At 39.6% G+C, this 26259-nt stretch overlaps 1 protein-coding gene across 1 annotated transcript in view; it reads left to right on the top strand.

Annotated features, from left to right (window-relative positions):
- prkaa2 (protein kinase, AMP-activated, alpha 2 catalytic subunit) overlaps positions 1–25305 on the top strand; it is a 52542-nt gene extending 27237 nt beyond the window's left edge. Inside the window, exons 6-9 of the mRNA XM_070886950.1 lie at positions 2857–3081; positions 6697–7201; positions 10943–11069; positions 13285–25305. Of these exons, the coding sequence (XP_070743051.1) occupies positions 2857–3081; positions 6697–7201; positions 10943–11069; positions 13285–13526 (1099 nt within the window). The 3' untranslated portion in view covers positions 13527–25305. The remainder of the gene's footprint in view (positions 1–2856; positions 3082–6696; positions 7202–10942; positions 11070–13284) is intronic.
- Positions 25306–26259: the final 954 nt, after the last annotated feature.

Genomic DNA, 26259 nt, shown 5'->3' with positions numbered 1-26259 from the left:
TATTGTGGATATGTAGGGCATCGTTGCCAATGGCAATGATAAACGTTGCGACCCTAACTCTATCTATCTGTTTTTTCCACAATATTCGTGATAATTTCATAGCTGTCCCCTAGCTGTTTTAATTTTTTCCAGTTGGCTTTCAAATTGCCAGTCACCTGCAATAGAGGTGGGAGAGGAATGTGCGTGGGAGTTGGCACCATGGTGATCATGATAGCTTCCTACAGTTTAGGACTTTGAGTTTGTCACATACATGTATACAGTTCAAATACCCAAGGACTAGAACAAGTCTAATAGTAAAATATCGTGGCCATGTAATTGTAGAAATACTTTTTCAATTGAGGCTTTACGATAACTTATGCCACTAAGTTTACTTTACTTATGCCTCTAGATTATTATACAAACTTATGACTATTTATCGCCCTTCACGGATCTACACGTGATGTGTAGGAAGCACGCTCTGCATGACACTGCTTAACGTTGATTTCGACTGGCTCAAAAAAGTCTTACAGTTGCAATATTTAGATTGTAGATGCGTTTGCCGAAAGATCGAAAGTCTTTGCTTCTGGCACCATGTATTTTATAATCTCTTGAACACTTAGTTCAACTTAATTCTTTATTTGGGAGATCTCAGACAGCCATGTGGCGCTTAAGATGGCGTTCCTTCACATACCCTCTCTCTCAATACAGCTCTCTATACCTCCTAGCTAGAGGACGCTATACATTATCTTGTTACAATATGTACAATTTGTTTTATTTACTTGAACTTGCTGATTCTGTGGCAAATTAATAAACAGGAAAAATACAGACATAAAATCTACAGAAAAAAACGGAAATTATTGTTGTTGACAGAATAAAATAAGAACATTTTTTAAGATGGATTCACACTCCAGAGATGAAATGGTTGTGTGCTAACCCATTGCCAGTTCCCCAAAACTGGATTTTTAATTGACTATCACTTGGAACCCCAATTAAAACAATGAAAAAGTAATGTTAAATATTTGTCTTAGAAAGGAGACATATAGATTAAAGTCATAGAATCATATGAATATCATATGTCTCCATTGTCACTCCAAATTATAAAATTAAAGATTTATGAAATAATGCAGACACTTCAGTAGTTAGTATTTTTTATTTTGATTTGAATACCATTTTTCAGAGTACAACTACTATCAAATATGAAGTACAACAATTTTTCAGAAGCCTTTCCGATGCTAACATTACTATATATCTCCAGTATAATTCACTTGTTTCACTCATGGGTAGCATTTGCTATTTTAGAAAAATAGAACGGAAATCAAAATCATAGTGTTCTTGGCTTAAATTGCCAGGTTTGGCAACTTGCGGGGAGGAGATGGCACACAGGAACTTGTAGCACATTATAATGGCTGAAACATTAATGAGCTCAGCATGAATTACTGCCACAGTATCACCTTTTGGTTATATTTGGTTTCTTCCTGATACAGGAAACTAATCCCTATGCACTCAAATGTTGGCTGGTACTAAACTTATTAATATTGCAGTATCAAGGTGGTTTCCAGTATTGAATACCTTGCTTACTCATGGGCTGCCACATATGTTAGTGAAGCAGCTCTTTTCTCCATGGTAGGTCTCCAGCACCCTATCCATGTCTTCTTATTTTGAATTTTATCTTAGACAAAAGAGGAACTAAGAGTGAACTTTTATGTATTATGGGAGTGGTACTTTAAATTTAAAGTATTTCATTCTCCCCCCTCCTAACCAAGACTTACTCATTAATGCCAGAACTTCAGATCTCTGTGTGTGCATGTCCAGACTGGGTAAGGACGACAGGTTTCCTTCCTCAAAGAGCATTCGTGAACCTGTTGAGTTTTTAAAATAATCCAACAGCTTTATTATCCAAATTCTCAAGCTACTATGGTGGGATATAAGCTCTCATTCCCTGACATAACCCTACACTACCGTATCCCTATTTTTCTTTCATTAGAATTAGTTCAAAGTTGTGAATAGACCCGAGCAGATCTCCGGACGATATACTACTGTATTTTGCTCCACTTCTATGCACCTCACTCGAGTGGCCTATGTGTTGAATTTTGTTGAAGAAATATATATGGAAATATGCAAAGAAATAGATTTCCACAGCAGTGCTTAATAAAGAAAAATCAAAGCTGGAGTATCATTGTTATATAACTGGCAGGTGATTTCAGCCAAGAACTTTTATGCTTTATATATTCTGGGTCGGGACTTTCCGGTGTCTACTCACATGTAGAAATGTGATTGACACGCTGAGTATTACAGTCAACCAGCCTTCATCCTGATTATCAGAGCTGAAGATTAAATTTTAGTAGATCGCCTGTAATTGAAGGTAAACAGACTAGTTTTACCAGAATAGCTATTAATATTGTCTTCAACACCTCACAACACAGATTGTTTCAATAATCGTTTTTTTTGACAGCCAACATTTTCTCCCATTCATTTCTAGGGAACCTTCTTGTGTTACGTATAAAAATTAAGGTAATTTTCATAAATTTATATAGTTGTGCAATTCATATTCCCATTTTCACTTTTTGTAAATGTTAATCTGTTAATTGCTTGACATCTCATTTTCAGCATCTTCCAGAGTCTGGCTAATGCAATGCAATACTGTAAGCACTTCAACTGGAGCAGACTGGTTATTGCACTCTTTCTATTCTTTTGTTCTTTTTCCCATTCTTTTGTTCTCTAAGCAGTCCTAAACTGATCAAATTTAGTGAAAATATAAAGCTGCATCTTTCCAAATAAAGTAGCTTTTGTACTGCTGCCTATTTTATGTATACCCTTCGGTGTATGGCAGTGTTTAATTCTATTATACAATATTTATCATTTTCTTTTGTTTATCAGGTTGTACGCAGGCCCGGAGGTAGATATTTGGAGTTGCGGTGTGATTCTTTATGCCTTGCTGTGTGGGACGCTGCCTTTTGATGATGAGCATGTGCCAACACTGTTCAAGAAGATCCGCGGTGGTGTATTTTATATCCCTGAGTATCTGAACCGCTCAGTAGCTAATCTTCTCATGCATATGCTGCAGGTTGACCCGCTAAAGAGGGCAACCATTAAAGACATCAGGTATGATTTGTGATATGTCCGTTTGTTTACGGTATTTCTGCTCAGTCTTTCAATCCTTTGTGAGAATATGAATCCCTCTGTTTGCCAGATCTCTCAACACTTGCAGCAGAAAGGCCAAAACCAGTGGGTAAATAATCTGTTCTCGTGTCTCTCACCTATGTTTCTCTTGAGCCAAACAATAAGGGGTGCCCAACAATAGTTCCAGCTCCAATGGGACTGTTGGGGCCCTAATATAACATCAAAAATTGACGCCTCGCCCCAATGCAGAGACACCATTGAGGGTTCAATTATAAGTTTAAAAAGAAATCTACCCCAGGGTCAATCTGACGTTATCTGCCAATTTGAAAGGAGGTGAAGCAGAGTGGGCACTTTTCAGATGAATACATAAATGAACTGCACTTTTTAACACCAACCTTCCATTGGGATTGATAATGCAAAAATATTTACCCAGGTTTTGAGGGGGTTGGGGGGGGACAAGATTGTTATTTGTGGGCAACCTCGTGCACTACCCCAGCCCATTGAAGAGGAGAAGGGCAGGGGAGAGAAGAGAAGAGGAGTGGAGAGCAGGGTTGGGGGAAGGGACTGGAAGAGAAGGGGAGCGGGGATGAAGGAAGAGGAGGGAAATGGGGAGAGTGGAGCGGGAATGGAGGTGAAGGAGGAGAGGAGGGTGTAGAAGTGGGAGAGGGAAAGGAGAATCTGGACACAGCGCTGCTTGTTAAAGAGGAGATTAATGCAATAGCTTGGATGGTGTGGAATCTGTATGGGTTGAGCTGCGGAATACCAAAGGGCAGGAAACGCTAGTGGGAGTTGTGTACAGACCACCAAACAGTAGTAGTGAGGTTGGGGATGGCATCAAACAAGAAATTAGGGATGCGTGCAATAAGCGTTATCATGGGCGACTTTAATCTAAATATAGATTGGGCTAACCAAGCTGATAGTAATGCGGTGGAGGAGGATTTCCTGGAGTGTATTAGGGATGGCTTTCTAGACCAATATGTCGAGGAACCAACTAGAGAGCTGGCCATCCTAGATTGGGTGTTGTGTAATGGGAGAGAACTAATTAGCAATCTTGTGCGAGGCCCCCTGCGGAAGAGTGACCATAATATGGTGCAATTCTTTATTAAGATGGAGAGTGACAGTGTTAATTCAGAGACTAGGGTCCTGAACTTAAGGTAAGGTAACTTCAATGGTATGAGAAGTGAATTGGCTAGGATAGACTGGCGAATGATACTTAAAGGGTTGACAGTGGATAGGCAATGGCAGACATTTATAGATTACATGGATGAACTTCAACAATTGTACATCCCTGTCTGGAGTACAAATAAAAAGTGGAAGGTAGCTCAACCGTGGCTAACAAGGGAAATTAGGGATAGTGTTAAATCCAAGGAAGAGGCATATAAATTGGCCAGAAAAAGCAGCAAACCTGAGGACTGGTAGAAATTTAGAATTCAGCAGAGGAGGACAAAGGGTCTAATTAGGAAGGGGAAAATAAAGTATGAGAGTAAGCTTACAGTGAACATAAAAACTGACTGCAAAAGCTTCTATAGATATGTGAAGAGAAAAAGATTAGTGAAGACCAACGTAGGTCCTTTGCAGTCAGAATCAGGTGAATTTATAATGGGGAACAAAGAAATGGCAGACCAATTGAACAAATAGTTTACATCTGTCTTCACTAAGGAAGACACAAATAACCTTCCGGTAATAATAGGGGTTCGAGGGTCTAGCGAAAAGGAGAAGCTGAAGGAAATTATGTTAGGGAAATTGATGGGATTGAAGGCCGATAAATCCCCAGAGCCTGATAGGCTGCATCCCAGAGTACTTAAGGAAGTGGCCCTAGAAATAGTGGATGCATTGGTGATCATTTTCCAACATTCTATTGACTCTGGATCAGTTCCTATGGACTGGAGGGTAGCTAATGTAACACCACTTTTTAAAAAAGGAGGGAGGGAGAAAGTCAGGGAATTATAGACTGGTTAGCCTGGCATCGGTAGTGGGGAAAATGTTGGAATCAATTATTAAAGATGAAATGCAGCGCATTTGGAAAGCAGTGACAGGGATCGGTCCAAGTCAGCATGGATTTATGAAAAGGGAAATCATGTTTGACAAATCTTCTGGAATTTTTTGAGGATGTAACTAGTAGAGTGGACTAGGGAGAACCAGTGGATGTGGTGTATTTGGACTTTCAAAAGGCTTTTGACAAGGTCCCACACAAGAGATTGTTGTGCAAAATTAAAGTACATGGTATTGGGGGTAATGTATTGATATGGATAGAGAACTGGTTGGCAGACAGGAAGCAGAGAGTCGGAATAAACTGGTCCTTTTCAGAATGGCAGGCAGTGACCAATGGGGTGCCGCAGGGTTCAGTGCTGGGACCCCAGCTATTTACAATATATATCAATGATTTAGATGAAGGAATTGAGAGTAATATCTCCAAGTTTGCAGGTGACACTAAGCTGGGTGGCGGTGTGAGCTGTGAGGAGGATGCTAAGAGGCTGCAGGGTGACTTGGACAGGTTAGGTGAGTGGGCAAATGCATGGCAGATGCAGTATAATGTGGATAAATATGAGGTTATCCACTTTGGTAGCAAAAACAGGAAGACAGAATATTATCTGAATGGTGACAGATTAGGAAAAGGGGAGGTGCAACGAGTCCTGGGTGTCATAGTACATCAGTCATTGAAGTTTGGCATGCAGGTACAGCAGGTGGTGAAGAAGGCAAGTGGCATGTTGGCCTTCATAGCTAGAGGATTTGAATATAGGAGCAAGGGAGGTCTTATTGCAATTGTACAGAGCCTTGGTGAGGCCACATCTGGAATATTGTGTTCAGTTTTAGTCTCCTAATCTGAGGAAGGACATTCTTGCTATTGAGGGAGTACAGCGAAGGTTCACCAGATTGATTCCCGGATTGGCCGGACTGACATATGAGGAGAGACTGGATCAACTGGGCTTGTATCCACTGGAGTTTAGAAGAATGAGAGGGGATCTCATAGAAACATATAAAATTCTGATGGGATTGAACAGGTTAGAGGCAGGAAGAATGTTCTCGTTGCTGGGGAGTTCCAGAACCATGGTTCACAGTCAAAGGATAAGGGGTAAGCCATTTAGGACTGCGATGAGAAGAAACTTCTTCACTCAGAGAGTGGTTAACCTGTGGAATTCTCTACTGCAGAAAGCTATTGAGGCCAGTTCGTTAGATATATTGAAAAGGGAGTTAGATATGGCCCTTACGGCCAAAGGGATCAAGTGGTATGGAGAGAAAGCAGGAAAGGGGTACTGAGGTTGAACAGCCATGATCTTATTGAATGGCGCTGCAGACTCGAAGGTCTGAATGGCCTCCTCCTGCACCTAATTTCTATGTTTCAGCCACACAGCATTTGAGCCTATTATCCTTTACTTTCAATTCAAATGATTCATTGCAATCCAATATTTCTCATTCTTGGACTAAAGTACACCAACCCAACCTGTAATCACCCATTAGAAGATTGTTGGTTTCAGAAGAAACTGCCCTATGGTATAGTCAAGTTTGGAAGGATTGGTATTGTTTTGGGCTAGAATTTTGTTCCTATTTTAATTTAGCATAGTGAACACTTAAATTGCATTATCATTTTATCAACAGGGAACACGAGTGGTTTAAACAGGATTTGCCAACTTATCTGTTCCCAGAGGATCCTGCGTATGATTCCAATGTTATAGAAGAAGACGCAGTGAAAGAAGTATGTGAGAAGTTTGAATGTACCGAGGCTGAAGTTATGAACAGTCTATATAGTGGTGATCCACAGGACCAGCTTGCTGTAGCATACCACCTCATTATTGACAATCGGAGAATTATGAATCAAGCCAGTGAGTTTTACCTGGCATCCAGCCCCCCCACAGGTTCGTTTATGGACGATAATGGGCTGCACATCCCACCAGGTGTCAAAGCGCATCCTGAGCGTATGCCCCCTCTGATGGCAGACAGCCCAAAGGCACGCTGTCCGCTGGACGCACTCAACACTACAAAACTCAAACCAATGGCATTGAAAAAAGCAAAATGGCACCTGGGAATTCGTAGCCAGAGTAAACCATATGATATTATGGCAGAAGTCTACAGAGCCATACGACAGCTGGATTACGAGTGGAAGGTAAGACATGACAAAAAGAACAGATTTTAAAAGCAATGGTCATTTTTTTTCCAAGGTATTTTTGTCATGTCCCTTGATCTTGTGCCATTTTTATTTTGTTTATTTCTAACCTCGCCCTGACACCAGCTGCATGGAGGTGTGTGAGTGGCATAGGATCACTTGTCTTTCTAATTCCTCTCCCCTTATTGGAGAGAAGGTCCTGGTCTGTACTGTACACTTTTAATTGTAGAATGGCTGAGAGTGGGAGCTTATGCAGTCGGGCTTCATGGCACACACTTTGCCACTTCACTATGCTCACACAGTGCATTGGGGTTGCAATATGATGTGTCACCTCATCTCATCTTCACCCACACTTATTTAATAAAATATTGCAAATTGTCTCATAACATCTTGCCAAGAGTGAAATTGGAGTTTGTTCCAGTTACTATCTTACTCTTGATTAGGTTTATAATGTTCTTAAAATGAAGGGCACGGTTGACTCGCAAGGCAGCAATTATGTTAAAACACAGAATTGTAGAATGCCGAAACGTGACTGACGTTTTTGCCTTTTCTAATCTTGCCCTTTTTAGCGTGCTGACAGTTATGAGAAATACCGTGTGGCTGGGCATTTCCTCGGAGCTGCTCCTGCTCCGCCACTAACTTCACTGGCAGTGTGGTGGACACTCCATTGATAAACGGAGTTCACACTGCACTTTTGGCAAAGTTATCGCAGATGCGGCTCTCGTATACTCGGTCACTTTTATGGTGAGACCCAATGTCCCAAAGATTTTGAGTGTGTATACTTTTTTCTTGAGATCTTGCAAACATTTAGTAATGCTGCATCTTAAAGTTTATTCTTGGGATGTGGGCATCACTGGCAAGGCTGACATTTATTGCCCATCCCTAATTGCCCTGAGAAGGTGATGGTGGACCTTTTCCTTGGGTGGTTGATGCAACTGAGTGGCTTCTGAGGTCACTTCAGAGGGCATTTAAGAATCAACCACGTTGGTGTGGGTCTGGATTCACCCATAGGCCAAACCAGGTAAGGATGGCAGATTTCCTTCCCTAAAGGACATTAGTGAACCAGTTGGGTTTTTTATGACCATCCGATAGCTTTATGGTCACCTTTACTGATGGCTTTTTAAAATTCCAGAATTAAAAAAACACTTTCAAATTCTCAAACTGCCATGATGAGATTTGAACTCACTGGACTAATAATCCAAAGAATGTAACAACCTGTACCCAATTACCCATTTGGGTAAATGAACTGCAAGTCCTTTTGATAATTGCTATTAGATACTGAATTATTTTATGACTGCGTAAGATCCCACTTCTGTCTTCAAAAGTGAGAATGCAACACAAGCTTAAATATGAAATAAATATATTAAACAGAAATAATTATTTCTATCAGAAATGCAGGTTTGTAACTCGAGTAAACAAAATAAAATGATGGCATCTTTAACTAAATTCATTCTTTATGTGATTTTTAAATCTACAGGGGATGAATTTCCTGGGAGCCGCTCCTGCCATAACTTTGCCGGCAGTGCAGTGGGTACTGCGTTTATCAATGGGGTCTCCGCCGCACGTCCGGTGAAGTGACAGCGGCAGAGTGGGAGCAGCTCCGAGGACACCCCGGCCACACTGTCTTTGTCTTTTTCTCTTTGAACACGCTAAACTCTTCATCTCAAACTATTTCCTATTTTTTCCATTCATCAGATTATCTATTTACTAACTGCTATTACGAATGGGACGACCCCCCCCCCACCAGCCCAAATGTGTTGTGTTGTCTTGCCTTCCTGGATTTTGAAAACTAGCCACTTAGATTCATGTTAGTCACACGCAAACTGAATCAGTCACATCAGTATATATTTGAAAATTAGCTTTCACACATGTTACCAGGATGACTAACAACAAATCAGGATAGGCTTTGTGTAAGACTGACGTTAGCTGACTGCTAAGCTCCCCAAGCATAATTACTGTGTTTTAAAGACAGCCATCAAAATGACACTCTAAATATCTCTTAAAAATGAAACTTCACTTCTTGTATTCTATAAATATAGTAAACTCACTGCTACTTCAATTGAAACAATGCCACCTTGATGGACCATTTACTATCATTGGTCATGAAATATTCACATTGCCTTTAGAAAAATGTAAAGTACTGTTTTGAGTAGAATTTTTGTTTACACTTCTAGGGCCCAACTTTGCCCAACCCTTTTTAGTGCGCCAACTTTGCGCGCTGGAAAGGGCGCTGGAAAAAAGGGGCCCCATCCTGGCCGCTCTTCAGAGTCCCCGGAGTCCTGGTGTGGCATGCAGTCTGAAGTGGGGGGCAGAGCAACAGGCCAGTGCAGAAAGCACTGCCGGCACCTGCGCACATGTGCAGTGAAGTCTGCGCGCATGCTCCTGCCTTCCCAGCGTGTCCTGCGGGCTGTGAGCAGGACCTGATGCTCTCAGCCCCTATCCCTGGCCGAAGGGACGCCCGACCTTGCCGCACCTAACCCCGGCTGAGTGGTCTCCGGCACCAGCCGGTGGGTCCGCTGAGTTCCCGGGCGAGGTAGGACTTCGGTTTTATTTTTAATTTATTGGTTGTGCTTGAGAGTTTTGATTGGGGGTGGCGGAGGGTGGGGGGGGAGGAGGAGGAGGAGGAGGAGGAGGAGAGAGTTTTTTTTGGGGGGGGGGGGGAGAGAAGAAAGCGTGTTTTGTATACCAGCATATATATATATAAAATCTCAATCTCTCTCTCTCTCTCTCTCTCTCTCTCTCTCTCTCTCTCTCTCTCTCTCTCTCTTCCCCCTCTCTCTCTCTCTCTGGCTTACCCCCCCTGACATCGCGGCCAGCAGTTCGCATTTCTCCGATAGGATTTACTTCATTTTTATTAGTCTTTTAATTTTGAGCTTTTCCTTGCAATGTTTGGTGCTTGTTTGTTGAGGTCCTCTCCAGTTCCCATCCCTGCCCTAATGTGTGCCGAATGTGCGCTGCTTTTTCTTCACTGCCCGCAAGGTTTTTCAGAGCTGGCCACATATGCTGACCTAAGTCGATTTGGAGTAAGTTTTAGCTGGCCAAAACTGGCGTAAGTGTCTGGGAACGCCCCCTTTTGGGGGAAAAAAATCGTACCTAACTGACTTACTCTGGAGCAAATTTTGGGGGGAACATGGCATTTTTTAACTTACGCCAGAAAAAACAACTTACTCCAAAAAAATTGATGCAAGTCATGGCCAAAGTTGGGCCCCTAAAGTGGGACTACTTCAGTTTCACAGTTTATGGATATCCGTTCAATCTCTGTTAGCTAATCTCCGCATGGGTGGCAGCACATACTGTGAAATATGTGATTTTTGAAAGTTTTTATTATGGTCAAACTCTTATTTTGGACATTAGAAATTTCAGTTATAGAGGGAGTTAAAAAAAGTGGAAGGAGAAAGAAAGAAATGTGGGAACTTAGTGGCCAGATTTGCAGCCTATTGGCCAGATTGTGCAATCAGTGTGACCAGTTTACATTGGCTTTTTCCATTAGAAATGAACATGGGAATTTATAAAGGATTTTTTTGACAACACTGACAACAGGAAGTCAAGTGGCACAGATAGGAAATGGTCTTGGGTGTAACTCTCTTTTTCATATTATAGGTGGATACCTTTGCATTTTTTTTTTCGATTTACTTATGACTTGGGGTGGGGGGGGGGGGATAAAAAATTATGTTTTGAAATGTTAACTTTGACCAGAATTGAAGTGTCTTGAGAATATTTGTAATAAATTACTTTTTCAAGGTGGTGAATCCCTACCATCTTCGTGTGCGTAGAAAGAACCCAGTGACTGGGAACAACGTGAAGATGAGTTTACAGTTGTATCAAGTTGACAATCGTAGCTATCTGCTAGATTTCATGAGCATTGATGGTAAGGATGACACTTGTTTTGTTATTGAGCACTATCTGCATGTAAAATGTGGTTAGTATTATACCAGAAGCCAGCTTTTTGTACTTTGCATCTCAATAATTCTATGAGCCTTTCCTGGTGAAAAGTGGGTTTGCTATCACTGGCTTGTGTGGATCCATTCTAACTATTGGGGAAGGTAATTACAACAAACAGCTTTTGAAGAGCTGTGTCTATGTAGAAAGTGACAGAAATACATACAGACCCGTCAGCATCTGTTGGGAGAAAAGACCATTAATATTTTGATTGTAAACCAATCATCATAATTGGAAGTTGGAAGATAAGTGTGCCTTTAATAGGACTGAACAAAACAAAGGGAAGGGAACAGGTAGAAGTGAACAAGTAAAATTTGAATGTCAGGACTACTGACCCCCGTCACAAGATTTAAAGAGTGGATAGATAGCAAGTTGATTTTTGTTTGAAAAGCTGAGAGGTGAAAACTTGAGGATGATGTACACATGAGGCAATGAAAATATATTAAAAGAAGGGATAAAAGTGCGAAGTAAGAAACAACATCAGAGTCATGCATACAAAAAGATGAACTTGAAAAACTGAAAAGAAAACAACTGCAATTGAAATTCAGGGAATCTGAAATAAAAAGCAAAAAAATGCTGAAAACTCATGATGATCTAAGAGTTATATTACAGTTTTGACATAAGGATTGAAGCCCGGAATTTCCTGAAATGGTGTAACCGGCAAATTACATCAATATTTAAACTTGGCGAGTTATGCCGAAATTCTAGGAAATTTCATTAGCATACAGCGGAACATAAAAATCAACATAAAACGATGGAAATCAACGTAACCAATCAGGACCGAACAAGCCATGTTCTTCAAGTCCTTATTTCTGCATGAAAATGAAAGTCTGATGTCATACATGATCGTTTTTGTACATTTAGGGACAGCATCTTTAAGAAAATGCAATCGTGGAAGTTTTTCAATTTTTAATGCAAATCATTCTGATGCCAAAAAGATGCATTGAAAGATATAGAAAATGTTAGGTCCCAGTGAGTAGAATTTAAAAAAAATCACTATATAACACCAGAAACATGATTTTAAATCATAAAATTTAGTGTAAATTTACAGCCTGTTGAGAACTGACATAAATTCAAGAAATTTGCATGATTTTGCATGATGTACTTTTGCATGGGGGCAGAGCCATGTTAATGAGTGGCAGTGGATTTTGGTGGAAGTTTTGCAGAATCCCCCCAAAAAAGCTAGGAAATTTGGGCATAGCGTAAAAGTCGATGTAAGTCATTTACACCTGTATTTGTGACATTACGGCATACTTGCGCAATTGTTTAGATGCAAGTTTTCAAGAAATTCCAGGCCTGTCATCAAGATTTGTGGTGCTGTAACGTTGGAAATAGTCGCTTTTTGCTCTGAAATAAAAGCACAAAATTCTGGAAACAAACAGGTCAGTCAGCACCTGTACAATAGATAGGTTAAAGATTCAGTGGAACCCTTCATATCAACTGGCATGGTTAGGCTGATCAGACATACATTATTAATCTATCTCCATTTTACATAAAAACAGAAAATGCTGGAAATAATCAGCAGGTCAGACAGCATCTGTGGAGCGAGAAACAGAGTTAACATTTCAGGTCAATGACCCTTTGTCAGAATTGGAAAAAGTTAGAAATGTAACAGGTTTTTAAGCAAGTGTAGGGGGAGGGGAGGAAAGAACAAAAGGGAAGATCTGTGATAGGGTGGAAGGCAGAAGAGATGATGGCGCAAGGCAAAAGGAGATGGTAATAGGACAAGTTAAGAAACAAAAGATGAGTCGAGTATAGGGTGTAAATGGAGATGGCTGAATCATCAACAGCTGCCGTGGGAAAGAGAGAAAAAAATAGGGGCAGAGGCTATGGTTTGAAAATTGTTGAACTCGATGTCGAGTCCAGAAGGCTGTAAAGTACCTAAACAAAAGATGAGGTGCTGTTCCTCGAGCTTGTGTTGAGCTTCATTGGAATGGTGTAAGAGGCCGAGGACAGAGAGATCAGAGTGGGAGTGGAGCGGAGAATTAGTGACAGGCGACCAGAAGCTCTGGGTCATGCTTATGGCAATTTTACATGTTGTATGGTCTGAGCATGTCTAGCATTTTTGTTATTTCAAATTTCCTGTGTTTTTTTTCTTGTGTTTGCTTTTGCTCTCAATCTTTCTTCCTTTCTTTGGTGATTAGATGACATTATGGAACAAAAGTCAGGCTCTTCCACTCCAAAGCGTTCAGGATCGGCTGCTCTACTGCACAGACCAAGACTGAGTATCGATGCAGCAGCTACCGACAGCCAGCCTTTGACTGTCGTTGGGTCACTCCCCAGCTCACTTACTGGATGCTTGAGCTCTATAACTCCACGAAATGGGAGCCACACGATGGATTTCTTTGAAATGTGCGCTAGCCTTATTACTACACTGGCTCGTTGACAGAATAAAAGCAGCCTCCTATCAATTCATAGAGAATCAGCTCTTTAACCCATAAAAGATTTGCAAGAAAATGCCCTTTCCACCTTGCAAAAGTGTCTTTTACTTCAGCACTGTTTATAGACAGTGCCAGATGCCGCTGGTGCTTTTGCTACTTTGATATAGTGGAGGCTGCAGGGTAACATTTGTGCTTTGCCATTTAGAAACTCCACAGTAATATAGTGGAGCTTTATTATTGCACCATGTTTTGTCAGCCAAATCCATGGTATTATACGGGTTTACAAACACAACTGGAAAAGTGTAGAAATGCATCAAATTTAATTTTAAAGAGGTGATTTATTATAGAATGTTGAGAAGTAGTGGAGAAGTTAAAGAACAGGCGAAACACATTTGAAAGACTCGCTGTGTAGTCCGGATTGTTCAAGTGATGTGTTAATGGACGATTGTGCAGTTTATTCTTCAGCCAGGTTGTGAGTAGGTTGAGATGCTTATTTCTATTCAGGTTAGTTGTGGCTAGAAAGCTGTAACACTAAAACTCAAGTATATCATAAAGTGAGACAAATTATGTTGAAATTAATATGAAATGGCTGATTTGAAATCCTCATTATGTTGTATGCAATTGTTAAGGTTTATTTTACTGTAGTTTTGCTTTTATTGATGAGGGGAATTAAATTTACTGTGTAGAAATGTAAGGATAACCAGAAATGGTTCTATGTACAAACACGATTAGCTTTGAGAGTGGTCTTTGGGTTAAAGTTTGAACACTCCTTTAGAAATATTTGCCTGCTCACGTGAATATTTCTCTTTAGTGCATCTTTCGGCTGACTTAGTAAAGTCAGCAGCATGCTCAGCTAGACATAGCTGATCTTATACTGGATGATGAGTTTTATTTAAGAAATATATTTGCTGTATATTTACAGTACAAACTGAGAGATGACATTCAATACTATCACATAAATGTTAGCCGTTACTATGATTCAACAGCGATCCCCCAAATTAGAATCCTTTAATAATAATAATAATTGATTAACATTACCATTTTTTTTTACAAATGTTTCTCACAAAGTCAGATGTGCTGTTTTGTAAGGTCCTTGCCAGCTGGAAAATTGATGTTTTCAAAAAAAATCATGTAACATTAAGGTTAAATTATAATTTTCTTCTGCAAAATGGGGGAGTACGTTGAATTAATACTTCCCCCCCCCCCCCCCCCCCCCACAAAGTTTCCTTCCCTTTCATCGCACTTTTTTCTTTCGAATGGCTGGCCTGCTGTACATTTCCTCTATTTTCAGTTTTTATTTCAGCTTCCCAGCATTCACTGTACCTGTATTCCTGACCATAATTGTATTTCTGCTCCTTGGTGATCAATTCTCATACGGGCTCAATAAATCAGTGCTCATGATTTTAATTGATTGAAAAGAAAGGGATGTTGATTATAATTCTCTGCAGTTATTTGATTTTTAGAGAGGTTCTGATGGTGAGGTTATCTCTATATTGTAGTGAATGCCTGAGATGTATATACTTGAGATATATGAAGATAATTGTATACTTTACAAGATTCTGCAATAATTCTGGACCTTATAATCCATGAACTTTCTAGCGTACTTCCAGTAAATTGGGTCTTAGGCCAAGACTCCAGATACGCCATTCCTGGGCTTCGCTATCAGTTTTTAGGGAGTGAGGGACTTGCTTTTTCTGTAATGGAAATTCAGTCATGGTTCCCCACATCAGGTGGCATGGCCAGATGAACAAACTTTCAGGCCAGAGGTTTTCTTGGCCCCAGCTTGGGTTCTTCCAGTTGGGTGGTACGCTGAGAGAAAGGCGGCCTATAAGCATCCTGACTGGCAGATGTGGAGCCCACCTGGGGTCCCTGGCCTGGTCATTGAAGAATGTGATGAGCTTCAAGAAAAAGCCCCCTCTATCCCCCATCAAACTTATGTCATTACTTAAGCCATGCTATAATTTCCTGGGACTTTTGCATACTCCGCCGAGACCTACACTGAAACAGTTCAAAATGAATTATAATTGCTCCATCCCCCCACTAAAATCAATGGCAATCACAAATTTGCTGCATTATTGCTACTTTGATCACCACTGCCACTTAGACCATTACAGAATGACACTGGTGGGCCCCGTATGGTATAATCACAGGAATACTGGTTTTGAAATGCAGAATATTGAAATGCAGAATACTGGCATTCCAACCAACGTGGATCTTTCCATCAAGTAACAATAAAAAAGATTTGGTAAATTTTAAATGGTGAGTTGCTGCCTCAAACACACACACACCCAAGCACCAGCTTCATTTTTAAACACTTTCCTCAGCCTATTATAGCACAGGCCCTGTGAAGGGGAACAAAATAGGTTACTACAGAAAGCTGTACATTGTAAACTATTAAAGCAGGTTTTAGAACATCGCACAGAATCGGGCAGCATTTATGCACAGCGATGATGTTAGCAAATGTTTACTAAATCATCTAGATAAACTGAAGAATATATGTTTACAGCGAGTGCGGTGAAATTGAATGTGTAATACTACATTCTTGAAACATACAGGATCTATGAGAATGACCAGTTCAATAGCTTGATGTTACCCCACAGAACTAGCAAACAAAATGCATAGCATTTTTTTTTGTAACTCCAAAATCACCAGATATAAGGATATTTGTTAAAACGTGGCATTTGTAGGCTATGGTTTTCATTTCGTATATCCTGGCAATCTAAACATTTAGTCAGGATTATATTTAGTATTTGACAAACTGATCAAATTTAAACATACAACTATTTGAACATAGTAAAATATTGAGCTTTTATAGACCAATAACCTGAAAGCATATCTTCCTGTACTATACACACGACAAATTAACGGACTTTTGAGTTAGAACTTTGCTAGTGAGTGCTTTGACAGGTGAATGGTTTCTACCAACCGCTACCATGGAAAATATACCATGTTGGAATAATAATTAATAATACGTTGGCAAAATTAATCTGACCACTCATCTTAAATAATTTTGTTAAATTCCCCAAACTGTTAAAATTGTTTGACTGCTGTTCAGGATCTCAATTTTTGTAAAATTTTCTTATGACCTGAATGAAAATGGTATATCTAAATTCATATTTCATCAGGATGTAAATATATCTTGCAGCATTTCACAGGAATGTAAGAATGATGCACCAGACAAATTCAGAAATAGCAACATCCAGTACTGGGTAGTGAAGTCAATAATTTGCCAATAGTAAAAGGGATATCCTACCTCTTATTTCAGCTGTTTATATTTTAATAACTTAATTATTGAAAAACATTGTAATAGAATTTAGCAGCATTCAGTTCTATTAACGGTAATTGACAGCTTGTCAATTTTAAAAAGATGGGAGTTATCTATTTTTAGCAAGAGAGTTATCGATTTCTCTATTTGTTTGAACTACATTCAGTAGGCCTCGATGCTAGAAATGTAAAATCACAAGTACATGAGACCTGCAATAGTAGTCTGATGGGTTTTTAAACAATTTGACATCTCTTCAAAGCACATCACATAACATAGTTTTGACCTGGATACTAATAAATATATTGCACAAGGAACACAGCGATGAAAGACCATTTCTGTTTTACTGTCTATCCCAAAACTGCTATTGGCTGTGCTGCTTCTGATCTGTCGCTATGCTAGCTGTGGCATATTCTCATTGGTTCTTCAGACAATCTTTGTAAAAATTTGCCACTGGGGGATTAGGTGCACTGTCTGTTTGTTGCCAATATAACTGTTGAAGTAAATTCCTGGCCAATATGGCTAGTTCTAATATATTTTTTTCAAGTTTGAGCTAGAGAAAGAAAACTAATACAAGAATAAAAATTGCATTATTTCATAATTTTACACTAATCAGGTTGGCATGTTGAATTTTAATTTTAATTCTGTGTATAACTGGACTCATCTGAACTAGTTACCAGTATCCATTCTATAACCTGACTTGTCATGTTCAAGGTGTGGAAACAGGTTTATAATTCAACTGCACTAATTCCAGACAACACTACGAATCAGTATACAAAGACAGAAAAAGCTGCATACTCAGCCGGTCAGGCAGCTCCTGTGGAGAAACAGAAATCAGCCAGCCGATGTTTGAAGTCTAACAGATACTTGCTCCAGACTGGAAAAATCCTGTCTTGTCATCCTAACTACTGTAAATCCAAAACCTAACCCTATCAGTGACTCTATTAAGTAAGGATTTATAATAGGATTACAGAAATGGGAGATCTGATAAAACAACGCAGTTTCATTTAAAATACAAATTGCAAATGCTGCAACTATATACAGCAGTTCAGCCATCTGTAGAGAAAAAAGGCAGATTATGATTTGTGTGTTGACAGTCCTGCATATCTCCAGCATTTTTTTGTTTTTATTTCAGATTTTCTTTTGCAGTTTTGTTAACTTGTTTTGTTTTCTTTGTCAAGTTTTTCCCATTTCCAAATTGTGTCTCCCCACACCATGTACAAATTGCCACCCGAGGTGGATGACCTGCTCCCTGAGCTCCATTCTGATGCCATTCTGAAATCGTCGTTGGAGCGATGCGTGATTCAGGCATTGAGATTTTTCCCTCCCTCCTTGCAAAGAAGTGCCTGACCATGATTTAGTGTTTCTCAGTAGTGATGTGGCTGAGATAGAAAACTCTTGATGTGTAATTAGTGAATAATTCACTCATTCAGTGAGAAAATGTTCATACTACATACTAGAATCAGAAATGCATATTACAAAATCAGTTGAGAAAATGTCAGGCGTCTGCATTCAAATTATGGCTGAGCAAAGTAATGGTGATGATATGAGTTGGAACGAAAGCATATGATATGTTACATGCCAAATGAGTTTTGTAGATGAGTATTTATTCTGCATCTAATTTTCATCCCCTTGGATTTTTTCTCTTGAAGGTTGGAGTACAGTTCAACAAAGGCAATATCCATGTTTATCCTGTTGTAACTCAGCATTCTCCCAAGCATTTCCAGCAGGACTCCATGAATAACAATCAGGAGCAGGATCCATGGTCATTAAATTTTTTTCCGCTTCTTAGTTTCAGTACATTAAAGCTGCTTATAGTACTCCACTGCTACCCTTGACTGAGACTGACTATTACAATCTTGACCAGGAATTAAGCCTAGAAGCTTTCTGTTCTGTGATGGTCAGTCCCATAATACATTTACTCAGAGTGACCGTCAAATTCCCTAGGGCCTTGTTCACTTGTGCCATTTGGTTCATTACCTAATCAGTCATTCTACTGTGTGCTCCAATCATAACTGGTTGACTCCAGATATCTGCAGTTTACACTGCTTGACCACTTGAGCACTGAAGTATATTTTTCATCTGAAACTGAATATTGTTAGCATAGCTCAAGCACCTAATATATATGTGTGTATATATATATATATATATATATATACACACACACTTATACCATGCAGAAGTAAACATTCTGACCTTTAGTCTTTGAAGGTTATTGGTTACTTTCTGTAGAGTATACAGTCTTTTTGTGTACACTGCAGAAAATAACCAATGTGAAGCAGTCAATACAATTGCTGATCACTGATTGTCCTGGAGTATTTTAAGTTGCCTTTTATTTTTAATGTATTACCATTGCCTATCACCGGTTGTAAGGAAGTATTTAAGCATATACTTGAAGCATAGTTTGTGCAATAGGCAAGAGTTCCAAAAGTGAACAGCTGGTGTCATATTTGATCCTGAACTGAGCTTCCGACCACACATCCATAACTAAGACTGCCTATTTCCACCTCTGGAATATCGCCCATCTCCGCCCTTGCCTCAGCTCATTTACTGCTGAAATCCTCATCCGTGCCTTTGTTACCTCTAGACTTAACTGTTCCAGTGCACTCCTGGCCAGCCTCCCATTTTCCACCCTCTGTAAACGTGAGGTCATCTAAAACTTTGCTGCCTGTGTTCTAACTTGCACTAAGTCCTGTTCACCCATCACCCCTGTGCTCGCTGACCTACATTGGCTCCCGGTTAAGTAACACCTCAATTTTAAAATTCTCATGCTTGTTTTCACATCCCTCCCTATCTCTGAAATCTCCTCCAGTCCCACAATCCTTGAGATATCTGCACTCCTCCATTTCTGGCCTCTTGGGTATCCGTGATTTTAATCACTCCACCATTGGGGCTATGCCTTTAGCTACCAAGGCCGTACACTCCTGGAATTCCCTCCCTAAACCTCTCTACCTCTTGTTTCTTCTTTAAGACGGTCCTTTAAAACCTACCTCAGACCATTGGCCCAAATTTCTCCTTATGTGGCTTGATGTCAAATTTTGTTAATACTCCTGCAAAGCACCTTGGGATGTTTTACTTTGTAAAAGGTGCTATATAAATACAAGTTGTTGTTATAATCAATGCAAGGGGAACTTAGAAGGTAATGTGGCATCTTGGGATTGCTTTCTGTGATATTGTTCAGGCAGTGTGAAGTTTTTAACTCTACGCTAAGTTTCCTACATTACAAGTGTCTACATTTCAAAAGTACTTCATTGGCTATAAAACGCTTTGGGACGTCCTGAGGTTGTAAAAGGCACTATATAAATGCAATGCTTTTCTTTAATTTCCCTCCCAACTTTCACATTGTGGTTCTGAAATAGTGAACATAATTAGATGAAAGGGTAGAACCACAGAACCTATCCCTTCTAACTTTCTCCCCTTCTAACCATATCCTAATGACATTGCCCCATCCAGGGGCACAGCTCCCTCAGTAGTGACAATGTGGCATGGTTGCCCAAGGAAATGCAGAGCATTTATGCATTTAAAATATTTGAATAAACTCAAATCTATTTTTTTTTTGGTGAAAAGTTACCCATTGTTTTCAGTGTTTAAAAGAAGTTATTTGTTCTTCCTGGCTTGAAAAATATTTTAATCAGATTTTCCCTTAGAATGCGGGCTGTATATCTGAAGTAATTCATATCCAATCGATCTTTGCAGTGTGTCGCGGTCCTTGTAGCAATGAGCAATACTGGATGGACTAGACAAATAAGTTTCTGGTTTATAAAATGAAGAGAGACTTTGTGGTACATTAGAAAATAAATTGTTACTACAGTAGAGTATCAAATGCATGTAAAGGACCTTCAAAAGTTTGTACCATGCATCTTATTGAAGTAGTAGCTTAGTGTGTACACATTTCTTTGCATGTTTCTGGAGCTTATTGCATAGAATGCAAACCTGGAATTTTAATATGGCTGAACTGGCATTTTGATCGAACAAATGTCAGTTCTCTAAGGTTTTGGAACATCTAACATAACATACTGTGTCCCAGTTTCCATTGTCCTTTAGATGTTTCCAGGTTTTCTTTTTAAATGATTATTCTCTAATGCTTTTGGAATCTTTTTTAATGTACATTGATGACAGATATTTGGAATAGTTTGTAATGTTTAGCACTGTCAATTGGAAATATTCAGTTGATAATAGAACTGTGAAAGTTAAGCAAAAGAAAAGCACTAGAAAAGCCAATGGATACATTTCAGGTTAAAGTATCAGAACTTTGTAGCTGCTTGGACTTTTCTGAGTGTTAAATGTCATCTCGTGCCCCATATGTATCTTAGCTGCTGCACCAATGCACTTCATGTATTCATGAAATCATGCAAAACAACCGTTAATATGTGAAACTCTAATTTGTCATTTTTTTAATAAATCTGTGTAGAACTCAACTTTTAATTATACTGGAGTGCAAATTTGAAATGCAATTTAATTAGATCAGGTAATTTTTACATTTTCCACAATTCCAATTTACTGTATAGTTCACAATGGAATTGTAACATGGATTAACAGTACTTTAAATTGAGCATATTTCACTGTCTTATAAACTGCAGATTACTAATAAATAAAAAGATTTGAAGCATGACAAATTCCAATATATTGACAGTTTAAATTTCTGAAAGAATTTCGAATGGATTCTGTTCACCTTGGAATGGTTTCACATTTGCCCCATACTTTGTACTTTGTTTAAAGTCTGCCTGAGAGCAGGCATTTTGTACATGGTTTCTCCCAATGCTGTGACACCAATACATTTCCATTCTAGTGATTTTGTAAATGGGGACAGTGAGGCTATGGGTAACACTTTCCTATTGATATCACTGGAACAGAACTTTACAATCGGCATTATTGGTCAAAACATTAGAATGTACTTCCCTGGTTATTAGTTAGTATGTAGGCACGGTTTCTAAACCTATGGCTCCCAGGCATCACTTTTTTTGTTAGCAAATTGATATTTTTTGTCAAAGGAATATCTAAAAGTGATAGTCCTTTGGCACTTATCAATTCTATTTTTTTGAAGCCAAACAATATTGTATTTGTCAGTGAGCTGTGGAAATTGTGCCTACTTAGTATGCTAAAAGGGTTGACGAAGTCCATTTCTGCAAATCATAAAAGGACTGTACATGACGAGTCAGAATACAGTTAATTTACTGTGAGCTGTGACATAAAGCACTTGCCACCTTGTGGCAATTTGGAGCTACTGCACATAGTAACAAGGACTAAACAAAGTCCATGGTTTTATTGAGTATCTGCTATGATTGCCTTAAAATTTGAACATTATTTTATCTTGATAGCTTTATCCTTTGTGTCTTGCTTGTATGTATTTGTATAAGGAATGTGCTTTTTCCTATTTGCAAGACTCAGAAACAACTGAAAAGTTTTAAAGTTTGATGGTTTTCCTATAGAATTGATAAAAGATATGTTTCTATGTTCTATCCTGTTCGTGTATTTGTCTGTATAATAGCAATGTGCAGAACACTTTGCTTTGCTCCACTTTTTGGATGCACAAAGAATATGTTAAACTCAGTGTCAAGTTTTGAACTTTTTCTAAAAAGACAAGCTGTTTGTAACTGCCCATAGTTTTATCCTTTTTTCCTGATTTCACAATCTAATGTTTACTAATGAATAATTGTGAAGGTTAATGTGGAGTGCCCGAGAGCCAACACCAGGATCATATGCTCGGCAATGGGAGATTAGAAACTAATCGCAAAAAACTGCAGATTCTAAGGAGAGTAAGCTGGAATTGTAGCAAACTTGATAATTCAAAATTTGAACCAGCCTGTTTTGCAGTACTTCAGATTGTTAATTGACCAGCCAGCCTGGGTCATTAATAACACCTGTAACTGGGAGCTGTGTATTCTTTCCACTTAGCTCTAGGTAACTCATCTAACACCACACTATTGGGGCATCAGTTTGATGAAGAACTCTGATGGTTGTTTTAGTTGTTCGTGTTAGTAATAAGGTATTTTTTAGTCTTCAAAAGTTAGTCTGAACTAAATCTTGAAAATTTATTAAATTGGGAATAGTATGACGAGGTCATGGTTTCAAGCTAGTAAAATGCAAATCTGGATCTGATATCAGGAGGTTCTTATTAACACAGTGAGCAGTACATGGAATTGACTCCTGGTTAGAATAATGAAGGCAAAAACCCTGTCATTATTTATAAATTTTGGTGTTGCAATGGGAATAATTTAGCATTCTGAATGGATGAACTAAGATGGACCAAATTATTTTCTACATGTATAATTTATATAATGGGTAGTGGATTTTAGCAAGGCTTTTGACAAGGCCCCAATGCCAGATTGGTCAGAAAGGTAAAAGCCCCTGGAATCCAAGGGAAAGTAGCAAGTTGGATCCAAAATTGGTTCAGTCGCAGGAAGCAAAGGGTAATGGTCAACTGGTGTTTCTAGGGCTTGGTACTAGGTCCCTTACTTTTTATGCCATATGTCAATGATTTAGACTTCAATGTAGGGGGCATGATTAAGAGGTTTCCAGATGATACCAGAAATTGTCTGAGGTTGCTAGCGGAAGAAAGCTGTGGACTGCAGGAAGATATCAATGAACTGGTCAGGTGGGCTGAAAAGGGGCAAATGGAATTCAATCCAGAGAAGTGTGAGGTAATGCATTTAAGGGGCGCTAACCAGGCAAGGGCATACACATTAAATGGTAGGATATGGAGACGTGTAGAGGAACAGACCTTGGACTACATGTCCACAGATCCCTGAAGGTAGCAGGACAGGTAGAAAAAGGTGATTAAGGCAGCATACAGAATACTTGCTTTTATTAACCGAGGCATAGAATAAGAGCAGAGAGGTTATGCTAGAACTGTATAAAACACTAGCTGTGGCCTAACTAGAGTATTGCGTACAGTTCTGGTCACCACATTATGTGATTGCACTAGAGAGTACAGAGGAGATTTACGAGGATGTTGGCTATGAGGAAAGATTGGCTAAGCTGGATTGTTATCTTTGTAACAGAGGAGGCTGAGGGGAGATTTAATTGAGGTGTATAAAATTACGAGGCGTGTATAGAATGGATAGGAAGGATCCATTACACTTAGCAAAGAGGTCAATAACCAGGGGGGATAGATTTAAAATAATTGGTACAGGTATGAGAGGAATTAAGAATTATTTTTCACCGAGGGTGGTGGGGGTCTGGAACTTACAGCCTGAAAGGGTGGGAAAGGCAGAAACCCACATTGCATTCAAAAAAGATTGGATATGCACTTAAAGTGCCGTGACTCACAAGGCTACAGACCAAGAGCTAGACAGCTCTTTGTCAGCCCACACAGGCACAATGGGCCAAAAGGCCTCCTTCTGCGCTGTAAATTTCCATGATTCTATCTTGTGATAAATTCTGGGAAGTGAAGTTCTTGACCTGGAGCTACTCATGACAGAGCTTAGACTGGCCTGGAGTGCTCCTGATTTTCTGGCAATTTTGATGACTGGAAAATTGGAAATGCAAGTTTCCTTGCCCAATTTTCCAATCTGCATCCTATTAAGTGATGACCACCTTGCCTCACAAAATGTAACTGAACAATACATTTTAAAAGCCAGGCGATTTTCCACTTGTGTTATGCTTCCACATATTTGCTTATTTGGTTTATTAATGAGTTTATCAGCAGCATCAAAATAAACATCAAAGTTGAAGCCTCTGGCAATTTTTCGGCTTGGTAAACATAGCAGCCTAAGCTAAAATCCATCCATTGATGGAACTGAAAACTGATCAGCCTGCCTGCTATTGTGTGGACATTTATTTGTTGACCTTTTTCTGGGGGGGGGAGGGGGCAGGTCTTGTAGTAAAAGTAGCTACAGTGCATTTTAAAAATATCTGATTAGCTGTAACACATTTAAGACCATATTTCAACTGTAGTCCAGATTTACAGAAAGTTTCTTCTGCCTGCTGTAAAGATCCTTGGGATACTCCTATTCCCATTCTTAGAGGATACGGTTGTTGCACACTGAATTTGGTAAAACTCACTAGTTCAAAATAATGACTGATCAGAAATGGCATAATGCTGCATTAGGGGACAATATGAGGTTGAGATTAGGGCATTCCCTTGTGGTAGAGAAGAGGAACCTCAACTACATATCATACCTGGGTGTGCTTTTAATTTGTATTCCAGTACCAGAACTCAACATTAATAGTGAATTAGTTACCAATAAAATTGTGTTTTAATTGCAGTTTCACAACTATTTTTGCATGGTGAGCACTGAGTTTGACAGCAGGTCTTGTGATTTCTGTACTGTTAATATAATCAAAACATTGACTCGTGTGTAACTTGTCTTTGTATAGAAACATAGAAAATAGGTGCAGGAGCAGGCCATTCAGCCCTTCTAGCCTGCACCGCCATTCAATGAGTTCATGGCTGAACATGAAACTTCAGTACCCCCTTCCTGCTTTCTCGCCATACCCCTTGAGTTTCTGAAATGTAATGCACTGCATGATGTAGATGTTATCCTGGTTGATATTTGCACTTTAATAAAGAACATTGATTACTAATGTTTCTGTGACCTCTTTTTAAATGTCAGTTTTATTTTCATGTAGCAATGTCATTCGGTCAGAGTGGTGTATTTGGCTCCTTGCAGTTTGCCACTGTCCTTTTCAGATGTGGGTTTGAATCCAACACAGACTGATAAGATGAAAGTGTCTCTGTTTTGGCAGGTTCACTCTAGTTCCTAATGGACATAGTCCACCATATCAAAGTACACTCATGCTAGCACTAACGGCACACTCAGAAAACGGTGAGGCAGAGCAAGAGAAAAGGGTGGTCTGAGCAGCACGGGAGAAAAATCGCTAAGTGATGTCACAGGTAAATAATCTACCTATAATTTATTCAACAGGTTTGAGGTTCTTGCTGCCTGCGTGGCTGAGCACTGTAGTACAGGAGGTCATTCAAGTGGGGGGAGTGAAAAGGAATACACAGGGGGCAGTATATAGTATTCTCTGCAGCCAAGAGCGTGAGTCCCAAAGGTTGTGTTGCCTGCCAGGGTTAAGGACACTTCCTTGTGGCTGGAGGATCCAGTTGTTGTGGTCCCTGTAGGAATCAATGACGTAGAACTAGGAATGAGACGCTGCTGAGTGAGTTTCAGGAGCTAGGGTCCAAATTAAAAAGGAGAACCTCAAAAGTAATAATCTAATCCACGCGCAAATTGGCATAGGAAGGAAAGAGGGAGCTGTTCCATTGGGATGGGCTCTACTACTCACCGGACTGGGACTCAGGCTGTGGATAGGAGGGAGGGGGGGGGGGGGAGAATATTAGCATGAACAGAGGATTGGTTAAAGGACAGAAAACAGTAGATATAAACAAACAGGTCATTTTCAGGTTGTTACTGTTGGGATCAGTGCTTAGGCCTCAGCTATTTACAATCTTAATGACTTGGATGAAGGGACTGTGCAAGTTTGCTGACTACAAAGCTAGGTGGGAAGGTAAGCTGTGAGGAGGGCACAGT

This window comes from Pristiophorus japonicus, chromosome 8, assembly GCF_044704955.1.
Source record: "Pristiophorus japonicus isolate sPriJap1 chromosome 8, sPriJap1.hap1, whole genome shotgun sequence".
Lineage (NCBI taxonomy): Eukaryota > Metazoa > Chordata > Chondrichthyes > Pristiophoridae > Pristiophorus > Pristiophorus japonicus.
Note: the sequence above shows the minus strand (reverse complement) of the source record. Positions and strands in the feature narration are given on the sequence as shown.